This window comes from Vidua chalybeata, chromosome 13 (assembly GCF_026979565.1).
Source record: "Vidua chalybeata isolate OUT-0048 chromosome 13, bVidCha1 merged haplotype, whole genome shotgun sequence".
NCBI lineage: Eukaryota > Metazoa > Chordata > Aves > Passeriformes > Viduidae > Vidua > Vidua chalybeata.
In genome coordinates this window covers 2,910,497-2,937,378 of record NC_071542.1, presented here as the reverse complement: position 1 = coordinate 2,937,378, position 26,882 = coordinate 2,910,497, and the positions used below count along the sequence as shown (strand labels likewise).

General features: G+C 42.7%; 1 protein-coding gene across 8 annotated transcripts in view; it reads right to left on the bottom strand.

Moving 5' to 3' along the window:
- Nucleotides 1-26,882, bottom strand: part of MYO9A (myosin IXA) — a 172,363-nt gene that overhangs the window by 120,003 nt on the left and 25,478 nt on the right. For all 8 annotated transcript variants that reach the window (XM_053954759.1, XM_053954763.1, XM_053954761.1 and 5 more), the window contains exon 2: nt 20,195-21,116. In XM_053954759.1, coding sequence (XP_053810734.1) covers nt 20,195-21,037 — 843 coding nt within the window. In that variant the 5' untranslated portion in view covers nt 21,038-21,116. The remainder of the gene's footprint in view (nt 1-20,194; nt 21,117-26,882) is intronic.

Genomic DNA, 26,882 nt, shown 5'->3' with positions numbered 1-26,882 from the left:
CACATATTTCAGTGCTCTGCAGAAGACAGAGGTAAATTCCTGTCTCCAAAGCATCTCCTGGTTTTTAGAGCATGGAGATTACATCCAGCTGTAGAAAGCCACCCCTCACCTGTGGCTTCACATCTTTCCCAAAGTAATATGGTTTGAGTCCTTTTGGCCTGTCTTGGAAACATTGATATTTCAAATGACACAATACACAAACCAAGTGCTACTTTTTAAGACATAATCATCATCATGCAAAATAATCATCATGCAAAAACATCCACACAGGAAACTACATCCTGAGAACGTAGGACAACGTTTTGCCACGCTCTTGTCGCCGTTGTCACCTGCTGACAGCTCTCGTAGCACTCAGAGACTTGCTGAAGCTGTGACTCACTGATTTCAGGAGCTGGTGATGACAAGCTGCCATTGCCTGAGCCTGGCTCCCATTGCCACACCGCTCACCTCAGGTGGAGCAGCTGTGGACACCCTCTCAGCCTGAGGGCAGGTCTGGAAACAATCCATCAGAGTCTTGAAGAAGACTGCCAACCCCAGGTGGAGCCACAGCCCCTGCCCAGCACAGAAATTAAACATTGCCCATTGGCAGGACACTCATCCCTTGCAGAGGCATCTTCACCAGCTTCCATCCCCTCCTTCCCAGGCATTAGCCTCAAATTTAGGGAGAGGGATGTGGTCTGGTGGACAAGCCTTGGACACACTCCAGTCCCTGGAGGAAGCCTCTCCAAGTCCCTTCAAAACTCTAAGTTTTTTACCCTTTTTTTGAATATAATGATTTGACATGGAGCCATAAATGTTTGGAAATGAAGTTTCAACTCCCTGTTGCATACTTGGGTAGCCCAAAAAATGCTCAAAAGAAAAAAAAAAAAACAAAAAAAAAAGGCAGCAGCATTCACACTCTGGGCTTGATATAAGTTTTCCTGCAGTCTGTCACCAAAATTAATGCCACAAAGTAAAAAGCAGGAGAAAGTGTCCCTATCATAACACTCCCCATCTGGAACCTCTTAGCAGAGGCTCACAGCCCTGATGTATATTTGACACACAGTTTTTCCTGCTTTTCCCAAGAGAAATATGTGTAATGAAGAAAAACAAAAACACGTTAGGCAGCAACCAAAACATACCAGTGTAACCCGAGCCTCCGCTTGGCTTCCGCCCCTGCTGTCCTTCCTCTCAGACCTCAGCCACTTTCTGCTTCTTACTGACAAAAAATCATCCACACCCTCCTCTCCAACAAACAAAAACCAACCAGATCAGAGCTTTGTCATTAAATCAACACAATAAAACCCACATTTGTTTTCTGCCACGTAAAAAAAATATCTTGAGTAAGGAGAAGGTTAAATGTGAATCCACACATCTCCAGCCCTTCCTTGCTTTTCTGTGGGATTATATAAATAATCTACAACTCTTCTTAACACAATTCCAAAATTTCAAGCACCACTGAACAGCAGCATAAAATTTCCATGCCTCGTACGCAATTTGGATGAGTTGCTTCCACCACAGCAATGCTGCCGGGCTCATCTTTTCCAGCTTTTGTAATGTTACAGTAGCCATAAGCAGTTTCAGATGTCTGACTTATCCATAAAAACACCTTTTCCCTTATTTCCACAGTTCAAATGGTGAAGTAAGAGCTTAAAAAGACTTATTAGTAAGTGTTGGGATGGACCACAACACCTGCAGGAATCAGAACGAGGCATAGCAGTGAAAAAATTATTACCTCATTGGATCGATGGGAAGCATTGAAAAATAATTGTCTTATCAGGGACTAGAATTTTTGATAAGCACAGGGAAAAACAAGAGCTGGCATCTTTTTTTTTTTCAGGGAGCAAAAGAGAAGTCTCAAAAAATCAGCAAGTTCCTATCAGATATTTGTGTTAGGAGAGGGTGTCTGTTTTCAGCCATCAGGTAAAGCAAAACAGGACAATTCAACCGGTACCACCTGTCACCTTCCCAGAGGAATTAATTGGGGGTTTCCTTGAGGCCACCATGGAGAGGTTTCCTATGAACTGACCCAGGTTCCTGGGCTGGGGGTAGATCTCCTTCCATTCCCTGCAGAGGAGGAACAGCTGCGAGGCGAGCGCAGAGCAGCCGATGCCCCGTGGCACAAGATTGGCATGGTGCTGCAATTCTGCTTGTCATGGGAGAGGTCTCCAGGCAGGGAAGGAGCTTTCACTTCCAAGGTTATCCTGCCAAAACCACCTATTTAGCTTTGCGCAATGTTCCTTAACACTGCCATGGCCGGTATTTCTGAGAACGGCGCTTTGGGGTTTAAAGGACAAGAAAATCCAACCAAAAAAGGAAAGCTCTGAATTAATGAAATTAGGGGAAATGTGGTGAGATTTTATACTCCAACTTTCCACATCACAGAAAACATTTCAAAACCAATATGGATATTTTTCTGCTGTCCACCTCTTCCTAGCCCAGCTCTGCAAAATACCAAATGGTTGGGATGGATGTGAGGAGCGTGTTTTCCTTTTCCTCTTTGGAAATGGCAGGAGTCAAACCGTGCCCAGGCCTGGTGTGCCAGGGCAGGTGTGCTGTCAGCATGCCAAGGATGCAGAGGCCGCGCTGCTCCTTCTCTCTGCACCAAGATGAGTAGCAGCTCTTCATCATCCACCTCAGCCAAGCAGGAGAGATCATGAAGTAGAGACTCAAAGCATCTTCCTTCAATTCCATGTTTTCATGTATGAATTAAGAAATGTACTTTGAAGTTGTATATTCCATGGAGGGGCAGGATTTTTAACAACACTTCAAGTATAAATTTTTACAGTGGCCACACACATCCAATCTCACTGCGAGACTTCCAGGAGCAAAGAGCTGGCCCAAACCACCCACTCTGAATTGATTTGACCCAAAATGGAGCAAACCAAAGAAAGGAACGCAGTCCAAATTTTTACAGCAGCATCCAAGTGCCACTGAAGCTCCATCTGGGATATCCCCCCATCAGCTGCTGAGATCTTTCCAGATGTGAGGAGGGCAGGGAGGGGAAGCAGGAGGAGGATGCCATGTCACTGAGAACATCATAGAACAAATTAAGTCCCCAGAGGCATTAAATAGCATTTAAATTTGCCATCTCCTTAGTCTATGTGCATAATATTTTGGGGAACACCAGCTTTTCAAACCTTCCTGCCCTCCAGAAGAACACAGGATAACATGTTATGTGCAATAATGCAAAAAAAGTACAAATATTCCAAAGAAAGGTGTATTGGACGAAGTGCTGGTGACCTGCTGTGTTGGGAGCTGTGCACGAGTGTTTCCCACTACAGCTGCCAGCAGGAGAAACACAGCAGATACACTTGGAAAATCCACAGGGGCATTGCTTGCCAGAGCAAACGGCAAACCAGACTTCGTTATCCAATTAATTTCATGTGAATATGCAAGGCTTTGTTAGAGCACACGCTCATTAACTTCCCTCTCCCCTGATTTCCTGAGGCACTGGTTTCCAGTACACAGGTATTGTACATCTCATTTCTTTTAACACCTTTTCTGTTTCCTTTCCACCACACAGCCTGACAAACCCTCTCTGATCGTTCCTCGCCTTGATGATACTCAGTCCCTCTCCATCATGGTGTAACTAAACAAAACATTTACAACTCCCCTTGTAGAAATTTGCAGCCTCTACAACAGTAAAATTCAGAACAGCATTTCTTTGTTCAACCTTTGAAGAATCACTACAGTGCGTTTAAACCTTTTAGTAAACCTTCTGTAATTAAATATATAGTGAATAATCTAAAATCACAACCTGATGCTGGTATCAAAGTGGCTGTGATAGGACATAGAAATAGGTGGGGAATTTTGTAGACAGATGTAAGAATATCTGTAACCAGCCTGATTGGAATAGCTGGAAAACCCAACCAGGATTTGAGTACATGTCTTCTGCCAGGCTGAGACAAACTGCAAAGCTCAAGTACAAATTCAGAGTATTTTTTCTCAATTTAGCAAGATATTCATTGGTTGAACTTAATGGGAGAAAAGGATCCTTAACCAGAGGAGCCCAGGGATGTGAAAAGGCAGAAGAAAAACAAGCACTCCCTATGCTGAGCGGCAATACATAATTTATAATCCAAATAAAACCACGTTTCCATCTATTATTTGGAAGCAAGTGGTGACCTAGCATGCAGCAGCACAGCACAATGAAGAGTGAGACATTACTAATTACACTTGGTTTGTAAAAATGAATGGAGAACCAGAGTTTATTTGCAAGGAAAGGAGCTGTTGGCACTTTGGCACTTGCTCCAGGAGTGAGGCTGGAATCCTGGAGCATCCCTCCCTGCAGGGCCAAGGGCAGAACAGTGCCCAGAGGCACAACTCCATCTCCCACCCAGTACAAATAACCTTTGCATGACAGAGCATCTCCAGAGGGTGAATGTCTTGGATCACGAAGACTGATTCAAGATATAATTTTGTGTTCTCAATAAAAAACATAACACATCCAAACCCATTGCTTTGATGTCCTAAATGTCCCTTCATACGGCAGAACAAGGGAGGCAATGGTTTACAGGATTTTAGTCAAGCTCAGTATGCAGAGGAATCACACCTGCCAATGAAAAACAGGTTGGAGGGAGACTTAGATCCAGAGCTCACATTTTCCAGCACCTCTTATCTGCCTCCAAAACCTTTATTCCATACATGTAAAGTCACTGCTGAGAGGTGACAACCTCATACACCCCCCAATTCTCAAAATGATGAAAACAACAAGGACATGATCACTCAAGTGGTCAAAATATCTCCACAAATCTCTCCTAGAGGGATAAAATCTTGGCAAGATTTTGTGGGTGTAGAGCTGAAAGATCCCTCCCTTAAATAATGCACACATCATCCTGAAAGTGGGAATAAAGCAAGGAGCTCAACCACTCTTGTTGCATTTGGGATGATGTGCATTTATTATTTTTTCAACCTTCTTTATTATTATTTCTTTCCATTTTGCATTTAAAAATGCATGTGGGATGTAGCAGGAATCACTGGATTGCATCTGTTTATCCTGGCTGGGGAAGATGGGGATGCTGCTCTTGCTGGCTCACTCAAAGCAGCTTTATAAACCCCAACAAAAACACCATCAGTGCTAACTAAGGAGGGATTTGTTTGCATCTTTCAAGAGAATATTAAATGTATTTCTTTATTACCTTAATCAGCAAGTAAAACACTACATTAAAAAATTAAACCCATGTGAAAACAGCATTTCTTCTCTAAATAGATCTGCCTGCAGTTCAGGAGGAGGGTGGAAAAGGAAACTAAAACACTGACAGAAAGGAAAACCACAGAAAGAAACCTTTCTTTCTCTTGCTGAGCCTCATCCTCTTGTTTATAACTCCCAAGGAGAACAGCAGCATGATTGTCCTACCTCGTGCTGGCTGGATTTCAGCAGGAAGGCTTCTCTCACCCGGCCTCTGGCATCTGATAGCGAGGCCTTTCCCTGGCCATCTCTCTTTTTTACTGCTCCTTCTTCCACATCTGCCCCCTTGGGTAGCATCCAGGATAGGGGCAATAATGATAATTCACCAGCTTCCCAGGCTAAAGTCACTATAATAATTAAAACTTAGGTTGGGATTGAAACAAGGCATGGAAAAATAATCCCACAGTATTAAGGGCTGGACCAAAAAAAAAAAAAAAGGGTGGGGGAGGGAAAGGAGAGAACTGGTGCTAAAGAGCTCTAAAATCTAAGTTTGATGATCAGTGATGCTGAGAATCAACATCACCTTCAGAGATTTCCACCTGTACTCTGCTGTTCCCTGGGACATGTGGCACAAATACATGGGGGACACTATTCCCAGCTGTATCAAGACCCTGATTCAGCCTACAAACATATGGTCTGGGGGTTGTTACTACATTTGCAATCCTTCCAGTGCCACTTTAGAAAAAAAAATGTATCAAATATAATTCATGTGAGAGGCAGAAAGAGGGAGGGAAATATCCACGTTGAATTATCCACACATTTAAGTCCTGACTCACTGAACTGTTCCCCCTCTGCATCCCTTTAACCTTCTATCTATTCCCCCTCTTCTATTCACTGAACTGTTCCCCCTCTTCTATCCCTTTAACCATCTCTGGCACCAGCCCCCCACAAGACGCACAAAATGAAACTGTGTTGATTCCATGGCAAGGAATGGGATGGGAGAAAAAAATAAAAGACCATGATTTTTCCTGAATACACTCTGAGCAATTGTAGGTGCCCTGCTCCAACTGCATCTTTGTCCAGAGAAATTTGGCTCACAAGAAACTGAAGTGTGGATCTGGCAATCAGGGGTGAAGTTGAATTAACTGTGGTTTGAATCCAGTCAAATAAATGAAAGTCCTTCCAACCCTGCCCATTACATAGTTCTATTAAATGCAGTGACTTTTCTCAAAGCAAGAAACTTATTAGTTAAGCTCAAACCTATTTTCTATTTTGAATTTCCAGTTGAAAGCTTGAAATTTAATTAAACTCTTTGGAAAAATTAGTGGTTAAGATCTTATGACATGATAACCATGAAGCAATTTAAAAATTACAACCATTAAATCAAAATATAGACTTATGGGTCCTTCAGAATTTGCTCTCACAGATCTTCATGCCTTAACCAGGAGGTGAGACATCCTACTTATTCAGAAAGCTTCTCCCAGCTCCATTCCTCTTGCTGAACAGACACGATTAACATGGGAAACCAGAAACATGTCACTTACTCATAATTCTATCTTAATGAAGCTTTCCCAGCACCAAAAATCCACTGAGGGGAGTCGATCTAACAACCCACAAGTTTTGCAGCCTAGATGGAACAAAAAGCCAGCCTATTCCTCAAGTACCCCCCACCCAACAGGGTCAATCTGCATAGAGCAGGACAAACACTCCATTTGCTGAGAGCTCATGGATGTCTTTAAAAGCCCAGCAATCAATAAAGTGCAGTTTAAAAACTTAGTCATGGGGGGCTCTAATGTGGTGGGGGTTAAGCAGATGCTGACCCACACTGCTCTAAACTTGAAAATGGACCTCAATGACAGCCTTATTCTGATTTAGAAGGACAGACAGAAAGAAAATAATGCATTTTTATTTCATATTTCTATAGCTCATGTATCTATGATATCTATTTTTATATCTCATATGTTATATTTTTATTGATATATCTTGTACATCTATTGTATGTTTATTTTCTTTCAATATATCTAACATTTGACAATTTAAGGAATGCATTTTTGTTGTAGGCTAACATGATGCAGGAATCGCCATATCCTTAACCCCAGAGCAACCATGGCAAGTGCCACTCAACCAAGGCTGCTCCCATCAGTAAAATCCCCTCTGTGCCCCAGTTCCCTCCTGACTCATCACCTGGAGGATGCACCAAAAGACAGAGTAATCTGAACTCACGTTATTTATCATTTCAAGCTCTTCCAAGGAAAAACGTGGCTCTTGGCCCTCATTAATCGCGTTGTCTGTTGGATGATGCATTAACTCAAGCATCCAAGTGAGCGTCCACTCTGTCGATAAACCCTGCTGATAAATCTAATTAACGCCAGCTGAAAACCAGGCTAACATCAATAGTTGTCTTTTTTTTTTAAAGCATTATGTTTTCTTCCAGTTTCATTGAAATTATTTGCCTTTCCTGCAACAGATGAAAACCAGATGTTGCAGAGCGGGAAGGATTGCGCGAGCCAGCATGAAAACCCAGGACGGCAACAGGCAGGTCGCACCCATTCATTACCCACATATTTCCCTTCTGCCAGGAGGTTATTTCTATTGCATCTCTGTGATTACAAATATTATAATTGTGATGTAACTCTAGAAAGCCCCGGGTTGCCCCTCACAGCCCAGGGCTGCACGCGAGCTGAAAGGCGCCGGCAGAGTTTCTTTGTGCTGTGTAAGCACTTTGGAAAGCCTCACTCCCATCTCTCAGCCTTAATGCCAATATTATGCTTTGTAATCCCTCCTGGAGCAGCCCAAACCCAGGATTAATCCAGGTTTAACAGCTCTTGGATGCCCACATGTTACACTGAGAACAGTCAAGAAGACAAGGAGTTTGTGTGCAGGGACACAAGGCAATTTAGGAAGCTTCACTGTATAAAATTTAAGGTGCACCCCCATGCCCCTGATTTGCAGGACAAGGTGGAGGAGCAGGATTTGGCTTATTTGGCATTTTTAGCAGCTACACAATGCAAAAATGGGGAGCATTGGTGCATTTAGACTGACTGGCTATATGCACCAGCAATGGAAATGACAGGTGACCCTGTGCTGAATTTTCAGACGTCTTTCCCAAGACAGAAAGGACTTTGAAGTTCTTTGTCTTTCCACAATATTAGTTTTTAATTTTAATCTAATGTGTCTAGAAATAGAATATTCTGATTTAAAGCAAACAATCTGGACAGGACATGGGAGGTCTTTCCACGCTTCAATTTGCAGGAAAGAAAAGAGAAGGAAGGGGGAAAATAAACCTTGTGCTGGATTTGCTGCACAATAATCACTGCCCATCAACACTGACAGCACTGGTGGGAATTACACATCATCAGCAGCCTAGTGTTGAGTAGCTGCTATTCCAAGGAATCCACTGAAATTCCTTTAAAACTGGCTTAATTCATATGAATTCCACATCACAGTGATGTAGCCGTGTACTGGAGCAGCATCTCCACTTGTACCAAACATGCAAGAAACATACCTCATATTTCATTAGCAGATGCAATAATTAACATATTGGACAAATTTCCATTGTTAAATACTCTCCAAAATATTTTAACTGTCCATCACAGCTGTGCTTTCCCACAGCATAAAGGGTTTACTTGTGTTATAGCTTGAGAATTACATTAAAATAAAGCTTTTTACATTCACATTAAGTCACAACCCAGAGAATGCAACAACATTTTACCTGAATAATTGGTTGGGGATTCTATATGGCACCTGAGATGTTATATTATTATTGGTAGTGGTATTATTATTATTATATGTAATTATGAACACCTATGACACCAGCAATGCCAATCTGTTTTTGTATATACGTATATAAATATATTGCTATTACATAGATTGTTACAGGACATATTAATATATATATAAATTTGGATTACTTTGAGTCACCTGCAATGCAGATTTTTCTTTATGTATATATATTATTACACTATTATTGCATTACATATATTAATATAATAAATATTATTACAGAGGTTATTTTGAACTTCTTTGACACCTGCAATGCAGATTGGGGGGGTGTGTGTATATATGTAATTAACTTATTATTACATATATTATTATGGCAGATGTTATATATATTATTTTGGACTTTTATGTGACACCTGCAATGCAGATTTGTATGTGTATTTATATAATTAATATATATGTCAGTATTATAGGAGATACTAATGTATTTTATTATTATTACTATAGGAGATATGAACACATTATTATACATGTTGTTGTTGTCGTTATTTACTTATTTGGTTTTGATATGACACCTGCAATCCAGATTTCTACCTGCTTGCGTATGAAGTGTCCCAAAACTTCCAAAATCCCATGGCAGGTTTTCCTCTAGCGCTTATTTGGAGAAACTGAAATGAACTGCTCATTATAATCTTCCCTGGATAGCACATCCTGGTGCTGGCCACCACCCACAACAAGCAGCGAGGCTTTTGCAGGCTGATTGTGTGCATTCATCCACTCCTGATTAACAGCTCTGGCAAAAAGCACCGAGCAGGGGAAATCGAGCGATCCGGGACACGATGGACAAAACTAAGAGACGGCAACGAAACGCCAGAAAACAACTCCCAGGTCGGGTTTGGCAGCAGGCTGGGATTAGATCACTGCGAATCCTGGCTTAAGGAAAGCTCCAGCATGAATTTCCTGACTAAGGTAAAAAAACCTGGCTCAAATTTATGACCTGCTGGCAAGGTTACCTCTATCCCAGAGGCCTCCAAATACCAGGAACACTCTGGCCCAGAAATGCAGAGTTCAGCCTAATAATTCAAACACATTCCTCCGAGCATCGCCAGCTCCGCCGCCGTAGCCTTGGAGATAAAGACAAACTCCAATGTCTCCAACTCCACATTTTTCAGAGCCTTAAACTAAACCAGAAAAGTGTATTTCCAAAGTTTGCAAAGTTCCCTTTCAATGTAGAAGTGGATATGAGCCCTGTAGAGAAGGTTGTTTTAAGGATACAGCACCAAATCTTCCCCATCTCCATCAGATGGAAATCACTCTACTTGTATTTGCTGAACAAAAAAAAAAAATAGTGCATATTCTGCTCTTCAGGACTGTTTTCCAAATCTCCTTAATTAAAGGATAATTCAGTTTGTACATATAAGAAGAAAACCTTCAACTGAACCCCACAATTTCCCACAGGAGAGACTCAGGACTACTCCTCATACCTACCAGTCTGTATGTAGAATATTTGGAATCCTGAGAAAGCACTAAGTCTTCAAAAAAGGATTTTATGTTATGAAATCTGCTTTGTCTGTTTTTCCTTTGTTTCTTCATTTATTTCTTTTCTATTTCTTCTCCAAGCACATCAGATGCTTTACTGAAGTCTGGATCTGCTCTGCTTTGGAAAGCACTCAAGCAACAAATATTTGGGAGACAGCTCCCACCAACCAACCAAACCGAAACTTTGCTCCCCAAACCTGTTGTTTCTCAAAAAAAAAAGTTTTGATTTCCTCAATGATAAAGCAAATTAAGTATAAACATTTTATCCTTATGTTGGACGTGAGCATTTTTACCCAGCTGCTTTCATTCTCCTTTGTTATCCTTCACAGAGATCCTTGGCTAAGATTTTTCTCCCAATTAAAAACCTTAAGTAAATCTGCCTGTTTTGGGACAATCAGTAAATCTTTGGTCTCTACCACAAAGTCAGTGCATAGCAGTCACGTTCTTTTGTTCTTATTTCCTCCTTTCAAATAAGAATAATGCGGATCTGGACAACACTAACAAAAAAAAAAAAAAAAATTTTTAAAATTACATTATGGGCAGAAATTGCTCTTCCTTTTTGACTTATTTTTTAAAATATATATATATGAACTTATATATGTTCTATAACTATAAATAACGTTTTTCATAACAGCCAACAATCCTGATTTGCCCTGTGCTGCACTAAATTTTTAATTATTTTGACTCATAATCCATATTAAGAGCTTTTTAGAGTCTTAAATCTTTTCCTCTATTATGGCTTTCCTTATGGCCATTGATAGTGAGGCTGAGCCCAAAAGGACCCATTCAGACTTATTAGATGAAGATTGTGCCAATTTAGGAGATCCCTGAGCTACAGTTGCCTGCAAGCAGTGAGACTAGCAGGCAAGTCTTATCCTGCCCTGCCTCATGTCCTCCCAGGGCTGGGGTGAGGATGAGCTGAGGAATTCATCTGTGGCAGCACAGAGATCCTTGCTGGACAGGAGGAAGACCTGGCTCTCCATGGCTCTTCACTCTCAAACAGGAGGTGCTTCCCCTCAGCTCAAAGGCTTCATGGGAGCAGGGAGTGATGGGGGGACACCAACTGCCCAGGGAGAGAGAGCTTTGTTAACTCGCTGATGCAAAATGGACATAATTTGTTTTTTATACTTTTTATGTTGAAAATAAATGATCTACAAAAGGTCTCCACTGTTTTAAACTCTTCAGATTCTGCTTGTCCTTTCATCTTCCCTATCACAACCTCTGCCCAGAGAAGTCCAAATCCCCAATCACAGTGACAAAGCCGAAGGCTCAACTGTCTGGCACAACGTTTATTCCTCATCCATCTTAATTAAGGGAATAGAAGGGAGCTGCAATCTGCTGCTGCCGTTAAGGCAGATCCCTTCCGCAAACATGGCAAACAATGATTTTATTTGCCTACCCTGAATTGCTGCCATGAGCTCCTGCAAGACTTGTGCAACGTGGGATTGGGAGAGGATTGCTCCACCGCCCTCTGCCAAGCTTTAACTTGATCTCTACGTAATGTTTAACCTTAAACAGCAAACAAATCGGAGCAGCTCCCTGCCTCTGCCTCCATCTTATTTCTTAACTGATTCCTCTTGGATTTGGCAAAGCCATTGGGGCAAATCAGGAGGCACTTGGTTAAACTCCTTTATATCCTTAAGATGTTGAAACAACAAAATGCAATCCACCTGCTGTAGAAGAGGTGGATAACAACACCCATCCCAGCAATTCCTGGGTTGAGGCATTTTCAGTGACAACCCTAAACAATGACTGTCATCACACTCTTCAGTGAATGCACTGACTTCTCTATTCCCATAGGAATCATATGGGGAAAGAAGATGTACACATTGCATCACTGCAGAGCTGTAGTTATCACAGAACCATGGAATCACTGAGCTTGGAAAAGACCTCTGAGATCATCAAATCCAACCTGTGATCACCACCTTGTCAACCAGACCATAGCACTGAGTGCCACGTTCAGTCATTCCTTCAACACCTTCAGGGATGGGGACACCACCTTCCTGGGCAGCCTATTCCAATGCCTAATCACACCTTCTGTGAAGAACTTCTTCCTAATGTCCAACTTGAATCTCCCTTGAGGAAGCTTAAGACAATGTGCTCTTGTCCTGTCCCTCGTTTCCTGGGAGCACAGCTCAACCCCCACCAGGCTGCACCCTCCTGGGAGTTGTGGAGAGTGGAGCAGGTCCAGCAGAGGCTGCAGAGATGAGGAAGGGCCTGGAGCATCTCCCTACCAAGGAGAAGCTGAGGGGGCTGGGGCTGTTCAGCCTGGAGAGGAGCCACAGCTGAGAGGGGCCCTCAGCCCTGGCTGTCCCTGGGTGCAAGAAAGGGCAGAGCAGGGCCAGGCTCTGCTCCAGGGCCCAGCAATGGCACCAGAGGAACAGGCAGGGACTGAGCCCAGGAAGTTGGACCTGGACAGGAGGCAGAACTTTTTCACTATGCAGTGACCAAGCACTGGACACATTGTCCAGAGAGGCTGTGGAGCCTCCCTCACTGGAGATATTCCAGAGCTGTCTGGACACAATCCTGTGCCCTGTGCTCTGGAACAGCCCTGCCTAGGAGGTGGTACCAGGTGACCACCGTGGTCCCTGCCATAACTAACCACACTTTCTCTGTTCCCCACCCTATAAAATTAGAGGCAATAACAATTTATTGTTACAAGTAGCAATTCTTGCCCTATAAACAAGAAGGCAGAACCTCTCTCCCTTGAAGATCTGGAGGACAGCGTCAAAACATCATATCTGCTCCCCTGGAATACAATTTCTGAGCTCAGTAGGACACTTTGTCATTGAGCTGTCAGGAAAGGGATTTGCTCCTGGGGCAGCAAACCCAAATGCTTTCCCAGAGGTGTTTAGGGGACAGCACTCTCATTCTGGGCCCAGAAAAGCCACAGGGATGGCAGAAACCGTTAAAAAGCCCGAATTTGTCAAATTACCACCAAAGCTGGGTGTAGTCCCTGTCCTACAAAGGCTCCTTGTTCCCAGGCTCTTCTGTTCCCCACCAAGGGCTGCAGCACAGCACCCACCTGGCATCCACCCAGCACCCAGCCCAGCGTGTTGATTCCAATACAGGCTACCCAGCCACGAGAAAAGTCAAAAGGGTCTCAGTAAATGCTCCTGAAAACAAAAAAAAAAACCCAAAAAAAAAAAACCCCAAAAAAACAAAACAAAAAACAAAAAAAAAACAAAAAAACAAAAAAAAAAAACAAAACAAAACAAAAAAAAAAAACAAAAAAAAAACCAAAAAAAACAAAAAAAACAAAAACAAAAACAAAAAAAAACCACCAAAAAAAAAAAAAACACCAAAAAAAAAACCAAAAAAAATCTGTATTTTGACAGGGAGAAGGGGGAGGGGGAAGAAACATAATCCCTACTAAGGCATTAACTCCTCACTCCATGACTAGAAAAACATGGTGCTGTATTAACTATGCACATTAGGGATAAAAAGTCCTTGTCTTGGTTATTAAGTCTTCATGGAAGCCTTACTGAACAGCAGCAACATGATCTTTGATTGAAAACATTATTTATCAAAGTGCTACATTATAATTACAGCATTTGTTAAATAGAGAGAAAAAGGAAAAATAAGATGTCAGAAAATGGGCCCTTCCTTCATGTTTTGTTAAATGTGCACCTTGATATTCAAGTTTCACCAGAAAAGCTGAATACAAACCCAAATAATGGACACACTGATGGAATAAGACAGAGAAAGACATTTACGAAATGGTATTAGAAAGTAAATTGTTCTCTAACACCATATAATACTGAGCATCATCTCAGTTTGCATGAACATGTGGTCCCTGCCAGGGTCAGATTCAGGGTTATTTTGTATAGATACATAAATATTTATAGAATCTGGATAGCCAGAGATCCTGACACTTAGTGATCCATAAAGTCTGGCTATCTAGAGGTCCATAAAGTCAGGATGTCTTGCAAGGTGAGCACTCCACCCAACAAGGGCAGGGTTTATTTGGCATTTCCCTCCTGGAAACAAAATAGCTCCTAATTCTTAAGGGTGGAGAAAAAGCAGCTTCATATAAACCTGCTTTAATAACAAATCATCTCCCTACTGTCATCTCAGGGAAGAAACACCAATTTTTGTCATTCAAGGGCAATAATCTGGACTTTGGAGTAATAAAATATTTGCTGAAGATAGCATGTAATGAAAAATAATAACAACATTAGACTCAGGCACTGATACAGCCCAGGAATACTCTACAGTGAAAATATTGAATAATTCAGTGTCAGAAATAAGGATGAACAAGATGCTATTGATACAGAGCCTGAAACTGTAAAACCTCCCCAGCTGAAGAATCCCAGCATTTTGCAAGCACTGGTGAAAAGCAGTTGGTGCCTGAGCCTTGCTGTGGGAGTCCTTTGTGTCAGGCCTGCACAAATTCTTCCCACATTAGGCATCAGCTGGATAATCTCCGTGTGCTGCTCCCTCTCTAACCTTTCCAGGCACTAGGGAGGCAAGAATGCAGAGGGAAAAAATCCTGGCTGCTACGTTCACACCTACCCCAAACTCAGATGGCAGAGTGGTGATAATTGCACATATAGGTTAAAAATTATCAAAAGTGAATAATGAGCAGAAAAATAAATCTTCCCTCTCACCTTCATATAAATCCATTTTTTGGATATAAGACTTTTAGAGCCACACAATACAAGCCAATTACTTAAAAATCAGTGTACTGGAAACTGAACATTGTGAACTGAATCAGAGAATCTATTTTCTTTTGTTAAGTCAATTTTAATGGAATTTGGTTACCTCCCATTAATACTGTTCCAAGTAGGAATAGGGGGGGGGGGAAAGGGAATATAATCAAAGTTTACATCCCATTAGAATTGTTCCAGGTAAAAATATGAATGTGGTCCATTTGCAAATGTTATTTCTCACAGGTAAATAATGGTACCCTAATTCCTATGTGAATCAAGTATCCCCTTATCCTGGTTCCACAGTACAGGAGTTAAGAGTGTGGGATCTGCCAGTGGAGCTGGGTCCTACCTAGGATAACTCCAGGTCTGGCACACGCAGGAGAAGCAGCAGAGGCCATGTGCATAGGGAGCTTTGGCCCCTCCATGTTGTCCAATGCTACCCGAACCTACTGGAAGTCCAGGACGCGCCTGATCATTCCACTTAGTTGATTTTTTTAACTCGACTCAATGGTTCTTTGTTTGGCTCTGGAAACATTCAGCAGCATCCACTGCAATTCCAGCAGTGTGGAGTCGTTCTGCTCACAACTCACAGCGCTGCACCTCCAGCTGCCAGGGCTGAATTCAGCTGGGAGGACCCTGCACATTAGCACAAAGTGCTGGAAAATAACATTCAACATCTTCTAGATGCTGGCTGCATTTCCCTCTAACAACTCCATAATCAGGATTAAAGAAATAAAAAATAAAGGCTTTCAGCTTCCCAGGCCTTCAGGTGGCAACTCTGACTTCCTCCACAAAACCACAACATACACATTGCACAACATTGCTCCAGAAACCAAAAAGCAACTCCAGCTGTTGTTCCTAAGGTTCCTGTGCAAACCACCACCATTGGGAATGCAAATAGCAGGGCCATGTCTACAGAAAGCTTTCTGCAGTTCTTTCCATAGCAATTCAAGCAATCAATTCCTTTTTTTTTTTTTCTGGCAGAGATGCTGCAGATGCATATCAGCTGTGAAGGGCAGCAGCAGCTCCCCTTGGCCACCGCCTGTGCTCTGAGACCTCTTCCAGGAACAGAGCTCTTTTTTTTTTTTTTTTTTTTTTTAAAGCAACTGAGAGATCCCCACTGGGATGTCTGAAAAGGCAAATAAACAGCTACTCAGACAACACATCTGCTGTGTGTAGCTGTTATGGCTGTACTCCTGTGACAAATGAGATGCCGAGAAAGGGACCGATGGTAAAATAATCTGACACAGACTCCTTTAGACCAAGGCTCATCTAATACCTGTCTGAGGACCTTTGGGCATACCTGAGCCAGGGAGAATTTTCATACTTTTGCAGTTTTATGCAGAATTGAAAAAGAAATTAGCAAAATGTAATAAATTAACTTGCATTCAGAGCTCCCTGGAAAGCTGAAGCATGGTTCAGGAGGATGGAGGAGGATGCTCACAGGCTGTACCATGTACAAGTACAAGGTGATGATCCCATCCACATCCCACCTCTAAGGGTTACAGTTCATAAAAACAAGCTGGAAATCCAACATAAAGTTCATCTGGATGTTTCTAGCTAATATAATTAAAGAGAAAACAGGGTTTTAAAACACTGTTCCAAGTTCACATCAACAAGTTCCCTAGATCTGGGATAAAATATCCCTGCAGGGATAAAGCACAGTTTTCCAGGCAGAGCACAAATTGAATTATGGCATAATTTGGATGGGAAGGGATCTTCAAAGGTCATCTAATCCGACCCCCTACCCTGGGCAGGAACACCTTCCACTAGATCTGGTTGTTCAGCCTCTCCAACCTAACCTTGAATGCTTCCAGGGGTGGGGCAGCCACATCTTTTCCAACGCAAAGAAATGTTTCCCACCTAAACCTCCCCTGGCACATCTTGAGGCCATTTCCTCTTGTCCTCTCCCTTGTTCCCTGGGAGCAGAGCCTGACTTCCCCCAGCTGACCCCTCCTATCAGGGAGCTGGGGAGATCCAGAAGGTCCCTCCTGAGCTTCCTTTTCTCCAGGATGAGCTGCCCCCCAACTCCCTCAGCTGCTCCTGGTGCTCCAGCCCCTTCTCTGCACATGCTCCAGTCCTTCCATGCCTTGTTGAGGTGTGGCACTCTGGGCTCCTGATGGAGGATCAAGCTGAGCAGAAGTCATCTTCACCTTAAGTATTGCATAGAGTCAATCAGAAACAGAATGGAATTGTAGCACGTGGAACTCTTCCTCAATTAACTACACAAAATTATGGATTTTGAGAAGCTCGGTCTTGAAACTAAAGAGCCAGAGTGTAAAATTTTAGTAAGCTCATCTCTGCTGAAGAAGCAAGTTCTTACAGGGCAAAATGTGTTTTATAAGAAAATGGGGAGAAACTGAGGAAAAATATAAAGAAAATCACCTGTTTTTTTAAAAATTGGATCTTGTTATTGGAAAAAATAGTATGGTATTTAAGAAATATAACTTATTAAAAAAATATAAATATGCAAGTATTTTAAAATATCATTTATCACCAAAAGAAGCATATTGCAACCATTCCAAGGAGCACCACTACAACAAAATTTTCCTATTAAATCCCAGCAGAGGAAAAAGAAAATCCATAGGATTTACATCAAATACACTTTAAAAGGACACGCCTGGTCTCAGTACACACCTCAAACTACGTGCAACTAGTGAATGATGTCACCGTGTTTAGAGGGCAGTAACAGCTTGTCTTGACAGCTGTCCCCAAAAGTCCAATTTGGACAAGGCTCAGGAATCTCATGCAACAAAGAAAATAAAATCCCAAACAATAGCCTGAAGCTGTTCAAAAAAGGTAAATTAGGAAAACAGAGAAGCTGCAGGAAAAAAAGAATCTTAATTTTGCTCCACTTCCGCTCCTGCTGTGTGAACATGACAGCAAAGGCATTCCCAGGAACAGGAGGTTCCATGCACTTGTCCTGCCAGAGACACTTTTCAAGCAGAGAAAGAGATCAACAGGTCCAAGTGAGCTGTTGGTTGCTCCATTCTCTAAATCAGAAGTCGCAGCACAAAGAGCTGTGTTGCTGCCTCTGAAAGACAAACCTGAGCTGAACACAATCTGATCTTAAATATGCAAAGGGAAAGCAGAGGGAATGCAGAAGGTGTCTGGAGGAGAGAAGAAGAACAAAGGAAAAGAAGAAAAAAAAAATCCCCAAATGTTTGGCATCTAAACTTCCAGAGTTTATTCAATTTATTTCAACCACAACTCAAAAGGTCAAATCTGCAAATGCTTTGCAGAGCAATGCAACCCAAAGCTCTGCTCTGAAGATCCCTTTCTTGGGAAATTTTAGAAAGAGAAGGAAAAGCAGAAATATAGCCACTTTGTCTTTCAGGCTGCCTGATTTGTGACTATTTGGGACCAGTGCTGGCAGAGCAGAAGAAATTCTGGATTACCCCCACTTTTTCCAAGAGGCCTGGAAGCAGACACAGCACAACAGCAGCCGTCCAGCTGCTGGAGTGAAGGAATGCAAACTTCTGCTCCAACAGCAAAAAAAAATATAACAGATATGATTCAGGATTTTTTTCCCCTCAAAAAACAGCTGCAGATCTTGCGAAAGGAAAACAAAAGGCTGGAGTGCATCCCTGCCCTCCACCTCATCCCAACACACACAACTTGCCAGACACTGGGGCTTTGAGCAACCTCATCTAGAGGAAAGGGAACCAAGGAGAGGAACGACAAAGCTGCTTTTTAAAGGAAAAGATTATTAAAAATTAGGAAGGAATTCTTCCCTGTGATGGTGGAGAGGCCCTAGCACAGGTTGTGCAGAGAAGCTCCAAGCCCCCATTCCTGCAAGTGTTCCAGGCCAGGTTGGATGGGGCTTGGAGCAACCCGGAATAGAGGAAGGTGTTGCTGCCCATGGCAGGGGGTGGAATGGGATGATCCCTTCCAACCCAAACCATTCTGTGAATGGTTCCCAGAAGTGAGTGGCTACCACCAGAGCAGGATTCCCAGTAAACCATTTGTGATGTCTCTCTCCATCCAACAGCCAAGCAAGTAGATATCCTATTCCTGAGAAAAATAGAATCTAAGAAAAAACACAATTCCCCAATCTTCCTTTTACCTTCCCTTTCACAGAGATCTCTCTTCTCCACCTCCAGAAATCTAACCTAGAAAGAGATTCTCCCTCTGACACTGCTAAAGGGAACTACAAAATGACCTTGGTCCAACATGACACATTAAGCAACCTATCAAAAACTCGAGAGCATGGAAGAGTTTCAAATAAGTAACAGGACTGCAGGTAGAATAACAGCACTGGAGGTGGAATGCACCAGTCTTCATACCAGTTTTCTGAAATTAATGTGGTCACCAACGTGGGTCACCACAGTAACCACCATTAATTATGGGAGCTTGGTCTGATGTTTTCTCATCAACTCTGGAGAGGGAGAGAGAGAGAGAATGCAGGCACCAAACTACCTCCATGTATCATTCCAAGAACAATGACACAGCTGAAGCTGACACATCACCCGTGTGCAGATGGGCTTTAAGCAACAAAATTCTAACCAGCAAAGCTAGCAATTCCAAGGAAAACCATCTCAAAGACTATGGGGCAAACTCATGACAAATTAATTAATAAATGCTGGTATCTCAGTTCAGAATTTCATACCTGAAAAGTTGATGGCCAAGTTTATTTAACCTCTAATACACAAGAAGAGTCCTCAAAGTAACCAGTAAGCGACCAAATCAAGCACTCATGGTTAGAAAACACAATTTTGACCATGAAAGTTACCTTTGATTCCTTCCCCAGCTCAAAGAAGCTGACTGCACAGAAACTCCATGAATACAACATTATCAATACATTGTGTGCAATGAACTCCCGTTTCAATATTCTAGAAAATTGCTACTGATAATTCTCATTTCCATTTTCCCACTGAGAAACCACCGAGATAAACCTGCATTGAGCCACACTTGAGTGAAAACAGAGCATTAACAAATTTGGCAGCAAGCCATCTGCTATATTTTTGTTTTTATCCTCTTTTTTTTTTGGAAGCAGGTAATATTCTATAGGTGGAAACACAACCTTCTCTCATTGCTAACGCTGTTGTCACTTTATTATCAGTATTTAGCAGATAACCGCAGAGTTAAGTGTCACAATAAAATCCCAACTACTCAGGTTGGGTTTTTTTTCCACCGTTAAAACATTTCCACCCTACTATCGTTTCCATCTTACCTCAAGCACTGGGCCAGCTCCAAGAATAATCTGTTCTACTCCACTGGCAAATCCCTTCTGGCTGAGGGCGGTGAGGTGATGAATCAGAAAATTGGTGCTCTGTGTCTTTCCCGAGCCACTCTCTCCTGAAATCACAATGCACTGGTTCTTCTTCCTCTGGAGCATAGCATGGTAAGCCACATCTGCCACAGCGTAAATGTGGGGCTCCAGCTTCCCCAGCTGATGGTTATCATACATCTTCACATACTTGGGGTTATAAATAGGTAGGAACTTGAAGGGATTAATAACAATGAGGATGCTGCCAACGTAGGTGTATATTTTTTCCTGCTTGAAGCGGTTTCTGAGATTTTCCAGGAGCGTTTTCTCGTTCAGGTCTGGCAAACCACACAAGTCATCGTAGTCCTTCTGCTGGGGCTGGGGGAGAAAGCCCCGCTCCACCATCCTGCGCCGCTCCTCTGTCACCCGCAGCCAGGACTGCAGGCTCCCGTAGTGGATGGAGCCATCCAGGTTCTTCTCCCGCAGCAGGAAGCGATAATCCTCGCCGCTGATGCGGTTCTCCAGCGCCATGCGCGGCCACAGCATCATGCGCTGCACCGGGCAGTCCGTGGGGTTGAGGATCCATTCCTCCCCTCCGAACTCCTTCACTTCGGCCAACACGTAACATTTTGTTTTCTCGAGCTGGAGTTTGTTGATGAGTGAATCGATCACCTCGGCAGCCGTGGATGTTTTCCTGGCAGTGATGGGGCAGTAGATTGTCCCCTCTGCGATGCTCCCGGGGTAGATGTGCAGCGTGTACTCGCTATCCTCAAAGCGTCGTCTGCCTCCAACATCATTTACACTCATATTGGATCCTTTCCCATCAGTCCCCGTGCTGCATAGTCAGGATTGTGCTGTATCTTGTCAGGTCATCATGTTAGCAAGGCTGAAAAAAAACAAAATAAAACCAGTTAGGTGGTATCCTACAAATACCCCAAAGCTGTAGCAGATAAAGGTATTCAACACCCAAACACAACACACACAACACAGGCTCCCCCTACTCAGATGTAACTCCCACAGCACCTCAAGCTTTTGCTAATTTTGCCCCCAGTCTGAGGTATCAGAAACACCCACTGATTTTCAGTGAAAATTTTGTGAGCAACACACAAGACCACCTCCTGAATCAATCTCATGGATGCATGGTACTCAGCATCCACAAACTTCAGCTGCTAAAACAAAATAACTATCACCTTCCCCTGCACACGTGGCCCTTCCTACAGATGCATTTTTCCACTGTCCTGTGCCAGTGAAGAGAAGATAAACTCCTTTCCTTCCTGTCCAGGAGATTTTGAACCCATGATGATTTAATCAGCATCACTTTTTCCCCTAACAAGCCACCCTTTTTCAGAGATGTCCATATCTCACACTGGATACGAGTTATTGCAACCAACTCCTTTGTTGCCTACATTGCACTTTTTATTTCTCTTGTACTGCTTAAAACCAAACAAACCCATATCTCTGGCAATGAAACATCAAATGTGCAGCTCTTTTCTCAAACTTCATCACTACAAGAAGATAACACACCACCAGCAGCCCCAGATAAAAGCAAATTCAGAGTTAAAGAGCCCCAGTTCTCCACCAGTTCTAGCAAACTCCAAACTGTGCTGGAAGATGTTAAGAGTTATTCCAAAAGAAAGACAAAAGGGAACTAGGGAGAAAAACAGGACCCGCAGAACCAGGATCTGGGCAATCAGGTGGCAGTGACACTTCGTACAGATTGAAGTTTACATAATGCACATCCTAATGTTATTTGTAACACTGAGCTTTTCATTGAGCACTGCCCCACTGGAGCAAGACCTCACAACTATGACAGTTCCCTCCTGGCATCAACAAAATGCTCAAGAAGGGTAAAAAAACCATGAAGTCAAAACCCACAACAGGTTTAGGGAACTTCAGATATTTGATGCCGGGAAGAGTATTCAGGGAAAACATTCCACTGGTCACCCTGTTCCTGCAGTCTCCCCCAAGTTTCCAGATCCAGGACCCTCAGTCCAAGTACAGCCATCCTAATCTTCTACATCCACTACAAGGCTGGGATTTGGAGAATTGTTTCATTTCTGAGGCCCTCAAATGAACAGCACTATTTTGTGCTATATTGTTTCTTGCTCCAATATTTCATTAAGTATATTATCCACAGCCACGCGCACTTCAAAGCACAGAAATTAATATGTCCCAGTGAAACACATCTGGCAGAGATTCACGGCGCATTGCTTGGTAGCAGGACATACATTATACACTGGGAAGTGTTCCAGCTGCTTTCCTATGGCTTTACTACAGGCACAGATGCAACAGGGATGATGTCAGGGAAGTGCTGGGTTGGGCTTGCTTTGTGTAGCTCTGCAACTCCAGCATCAGCTTTTCATCAAGAAGGGGCAAACAAATCCCCCACTATACTTAAGGTCAGTAATTCCTCACCCAGATTTTACTTCAAAGCTGAGGCCAAGAGGACTGGCTACTTTTATTGATGTTATCAGAGCGTATCCAAGACTGCTGACTCATGTGAGAAGTGCAAACAGGACTTTAAGTTGCTTACGTTGAGCAAACTGACCTTGCCTCCTTCCTCCTGCACACTCAATAAATACACTATAAAGCACTAGGCCACTCCACCCCACCCACCCAAACATCTCTAGAGATGTTTATTCTGCATGCAATTGGTAACAACAAACACCTGTGCCTTCTGCATCCAAACATCTTGAATCCAGCAGGGTTCCAAGCCAAGTGTGAACTCCATGGAGATGGTGAAAGCCTCAGCAACTCAGAGACATTGAAGAGCCAAGTCCTCCCCACAAAACCACTCAAAGACCAGAAGCTTCCAAGATCAGAAAGCAAAGGGGTGTTAATTCAAGCCTTGTAAATCCCAGGGGTGCCACGGGGTTTACTGGTAGCAACCTCAAACATGGCTCAGAGTGTTTAGGGAGGTCAAAGCAATGTTAATGAAGTTAATTGGTTGTGATCTCCCATGCCCTGCTGCACAAGAGCCTGGCCCTGGCTCAGCATCCAACACACCTTGTGCATGCAGTCAGCTTTTCCAAAGCATTTTGGAGAAAACAGTGCAATGAAATATCCATCCTAAGGTAATTAGCATTGACAGGGAAAAAGGTTCTCCTAATGGCAACTACCCCAGCAAGCTGTTGTATTAGCGGTTTTATTACTTGAAAAATTAATCTTTTTGCATTTAGACATAAAAAATTAAATGGGATCATGAAAAGAGTGACACAAAGTTTGTACTGTGTCACCCATTAATACTTGCTCTGTGCATTATTTTAATTAAAGGCCTTTTGAGTTACTACATGCTTACATTTACAGGTCAACATAAAAAATGATGCTACGCTTCAGTCATTTATACATTTTTGCCTATTGCAAACTCCTGGGAACACTCTGGCCAAAAATTCGTGGATGCTGCACACCTATGAAAGGAAACATTTATGGCATTTGAAGTCAACACAGAATCATGGAATGGTGTGACCTTGAAGAGGTTTTAAAGCCCATCTCATTCCACCCCTGCCATGGGCAGAGACACTTTACACTAGACCAGGATGCCCCAAGTCCCAACCAACCTGGCCTGGAACACTGCCAGGGACGGGGCAGCCACAGCTGCTCTGGGAAACATGTGCCAGGGCCTCACCACCCTCACAGGAAAAAAACTTCTTCCTAATATCCAATATAAATCCCCCCTTTTTAGTTTAAAACTGTTCCCCCCTCATCCTGTCCCTCCATTCCTTCTCCCCAGTCCCTCTCCAGCTCTCCTGGAGCCCCTTCAGGCCCTGGCAGGGGCTCTGAGCTCTCCCTGGAGCCTTCTCCTCTCCAGGTGAGCACCCCCAGCTCTCCCAGCCTGGCTCCAGCCCTCTGACCATATACTTTCAGCCTAATATTTTCTACATACTTTTCCATTTTCTATGTTTGAATGAAGATTCTTCTCAAATTAATCCTAAATGCTGACTTTGCTCAATTTTACTACACCAACATAGTTTTATTTCCAACATAAAAAAACACAATCTCTAAACATGGTTACAAATTAATTATATTACGCGCATTCACTGATATTTTACTTGGGTTCTCCTACATAATAAAATCAATTACTATTTCCAAGGGGATGGCTCAGAGGATTCTGATAAAACTGACAATAATCATCTGATTATTAGCAGGTTAACAGAAAAAGATGAAAACTTTGTTTGCCAATTAGGCTTTGTACAGACACTAAACACGTAAATATTAGTTGATTTTTACATTCTATGTGATCTTTTGCTATATGGTCACAGTTTAATACACATTCAGAAAGACCAGCCTCAATATGTTCATTTTCAGGGACAGCATTAGCAGCACGTGGCAAAAATCCAAAACAAACTGTCCACTGGAAGCATCCAAACCCGGCATAAATAATCTGTGACAGCTAAAGCCTGAAATCATGTGCAGAGTTTGCCAAATACCGAATGATTTGGAAAAAACAGGGATCAGTGTCAGCATTGAGGCTGCTAAAGGGGCAATTCTGGAAGCAAAGTTCACTGAGTTTATCATAACATCCCCTAACCTGGCAAGGGACTACAGAAACAGGGAAACTTTCTCCCCATTCGGGGAGTGCTCGGGGTTTGGTTTCTTTCTTGTCCATCTACCAGCACCTCCCAACACACCGTGCAGGGCAGTAATTCCTGGCTGCCAATCTAAACACTTCACTGCTTAATCTGAGTCTGTGGGCACAAGATGTTTCTCCTGTAGCAGCCAACAGCCTCATGCTGCTGGTACCCAAAATAAATACCTTGGTGATATCAAAACTGACACCAGACCGACACATCTGTGCCAGCTACACACAGGAGGAATACCCAGGTGGAAGCTCAACAACTTGGTTATCACTGCAACTTTTCACATGTCAGTTCCTTTCAGAATCTACGTAACACTTAACCCTCTTATTTTATCATCTTCTTTTTCCATGGTCACCGTGTTTTTCTCTTCCTACTGCTTGCCAACGGGAGAGAAATGTATGTATTGTCACTTAATCACCTATGTGGGCCACTCTCAAAGAATCTTGTGTGCAGGAGTGGTGGTACCCAAAACACAGATTTATGTACATTATTTTCATCCAAAACAATGAAAGTTCTATCACAGGAAAAGTGAGATTTGGAAGCATTACAGAGATCTTGGAATGGTCTGTTTTGAAGAGACCTTTAAAGGTCACCTAGTCCAACCCTCCTGCAATGAGCAGGGATGTCTTCAACCTGATTTGTAACCACAATACAAATTTACTTCTTAAAGGATGATAAGCTTGGATGGGGAAAAATATACCCATTAGCACTCCAGGATTGTCCACATATAGAAGGAAGGTCTTTTGGCTGAATTTCAGAGCGGTTTATTTGGACCAAGCAAGATGCCAATGCAGTGAGAAATCTTAAATTAGAACAGAAAATGAAAGCAGAAGTGGAGACACATTCTCAGAGGCTCTGCAGCAGCACAGGACCCTGCTGGGGTTCTGAGCCAAAACAAAACCCTGCAGGAACCAACAGCAAAGACACACAGATGATGGCAGCAACATCCCAATGACACATCTGACTGTTTCAGGGGCTTCTTTCCTCTCCCCTTAAAATTCTCCATTTGGTCACAATTCCTTTGAAAGAAAGAAATTATTCTCCTTTGCTAAACCTGCTTTGCATTGCTCAGAGTTCAAGGTAAATGTGAGTGAACATAAAAATTTGGTGTCCTTTCACTTTCTGCAAACCCAAGAGATTTTGAGTTAAACCTCTTTGATTTCCTCAGTCCACATGACATTTGTAAACTGGGGTTTGGCTGTTATTATCAAGAGCCATAATGAAAGGAGTGTCAACCCTTGGACAGTGTCAACCATCCTGCCTCAAGCAGAAGGGAATTTTTCTGGAAGTAAAGATGCCTGTACAGCCAGAGATGCCTATTCAGCCTCCGAGGGGGATTCCCAGAACACAAAAGAAGCAGTGACACAGCTCACCCCTATGTAAATCGCTCCCGAAGACCTACAGTTACCCACACTGGAACTAAAATAGGTTCTCTGAGTTGTTTCTGAGATCCATAGCTTCTTCCATGACCTGAAAAATTTGAGACAAGTCGTATCACACTGGTTTGCTCTGAGTAACTCTGTCACCTCCTTATCTGTTCACTTATATAGTGGAGGATAACACTTGAAGTTCAGTTTGGCACCTGGGAGCTCCTTGCTGAGCACCAGAGGTGTTTCCTCCTCTCTTTCAGAGATGGGCTTGGTTCCCCCATATTTTAATCAGACACAGATATTAAGAAGTCCATGAATACATAAAGCACCTCAGTGCACGATAATCCCTTCCAGAGCCTGCAATCACCTTGTCTTGAGGTTTTGGTATTTCCCTATGGTATGACGACAACTCAGTAGTTCCTCTTCTAGAAACTGGAGGTGGTGAGGATGTTGCTATCTATCACATTCTTGCTGATGCATCTCCTGTGGAAATCTCTCAGCTTCTACCAGACCTTACAGTTGAGACCAAAAAAAAACCCAAAAACCTAACAAACAAACAAACCAACCACAAAAACAAACAAACAAAAACCTCCAAAAACCCCAAACAAAAACAAATAAAAAATCCTAAAAAAAAAAAAAATTACAAGAAAAGTTCTTGTGAAATGAGTTACTCCTAATATGTTACAAACATTTCTGATGAAGGAG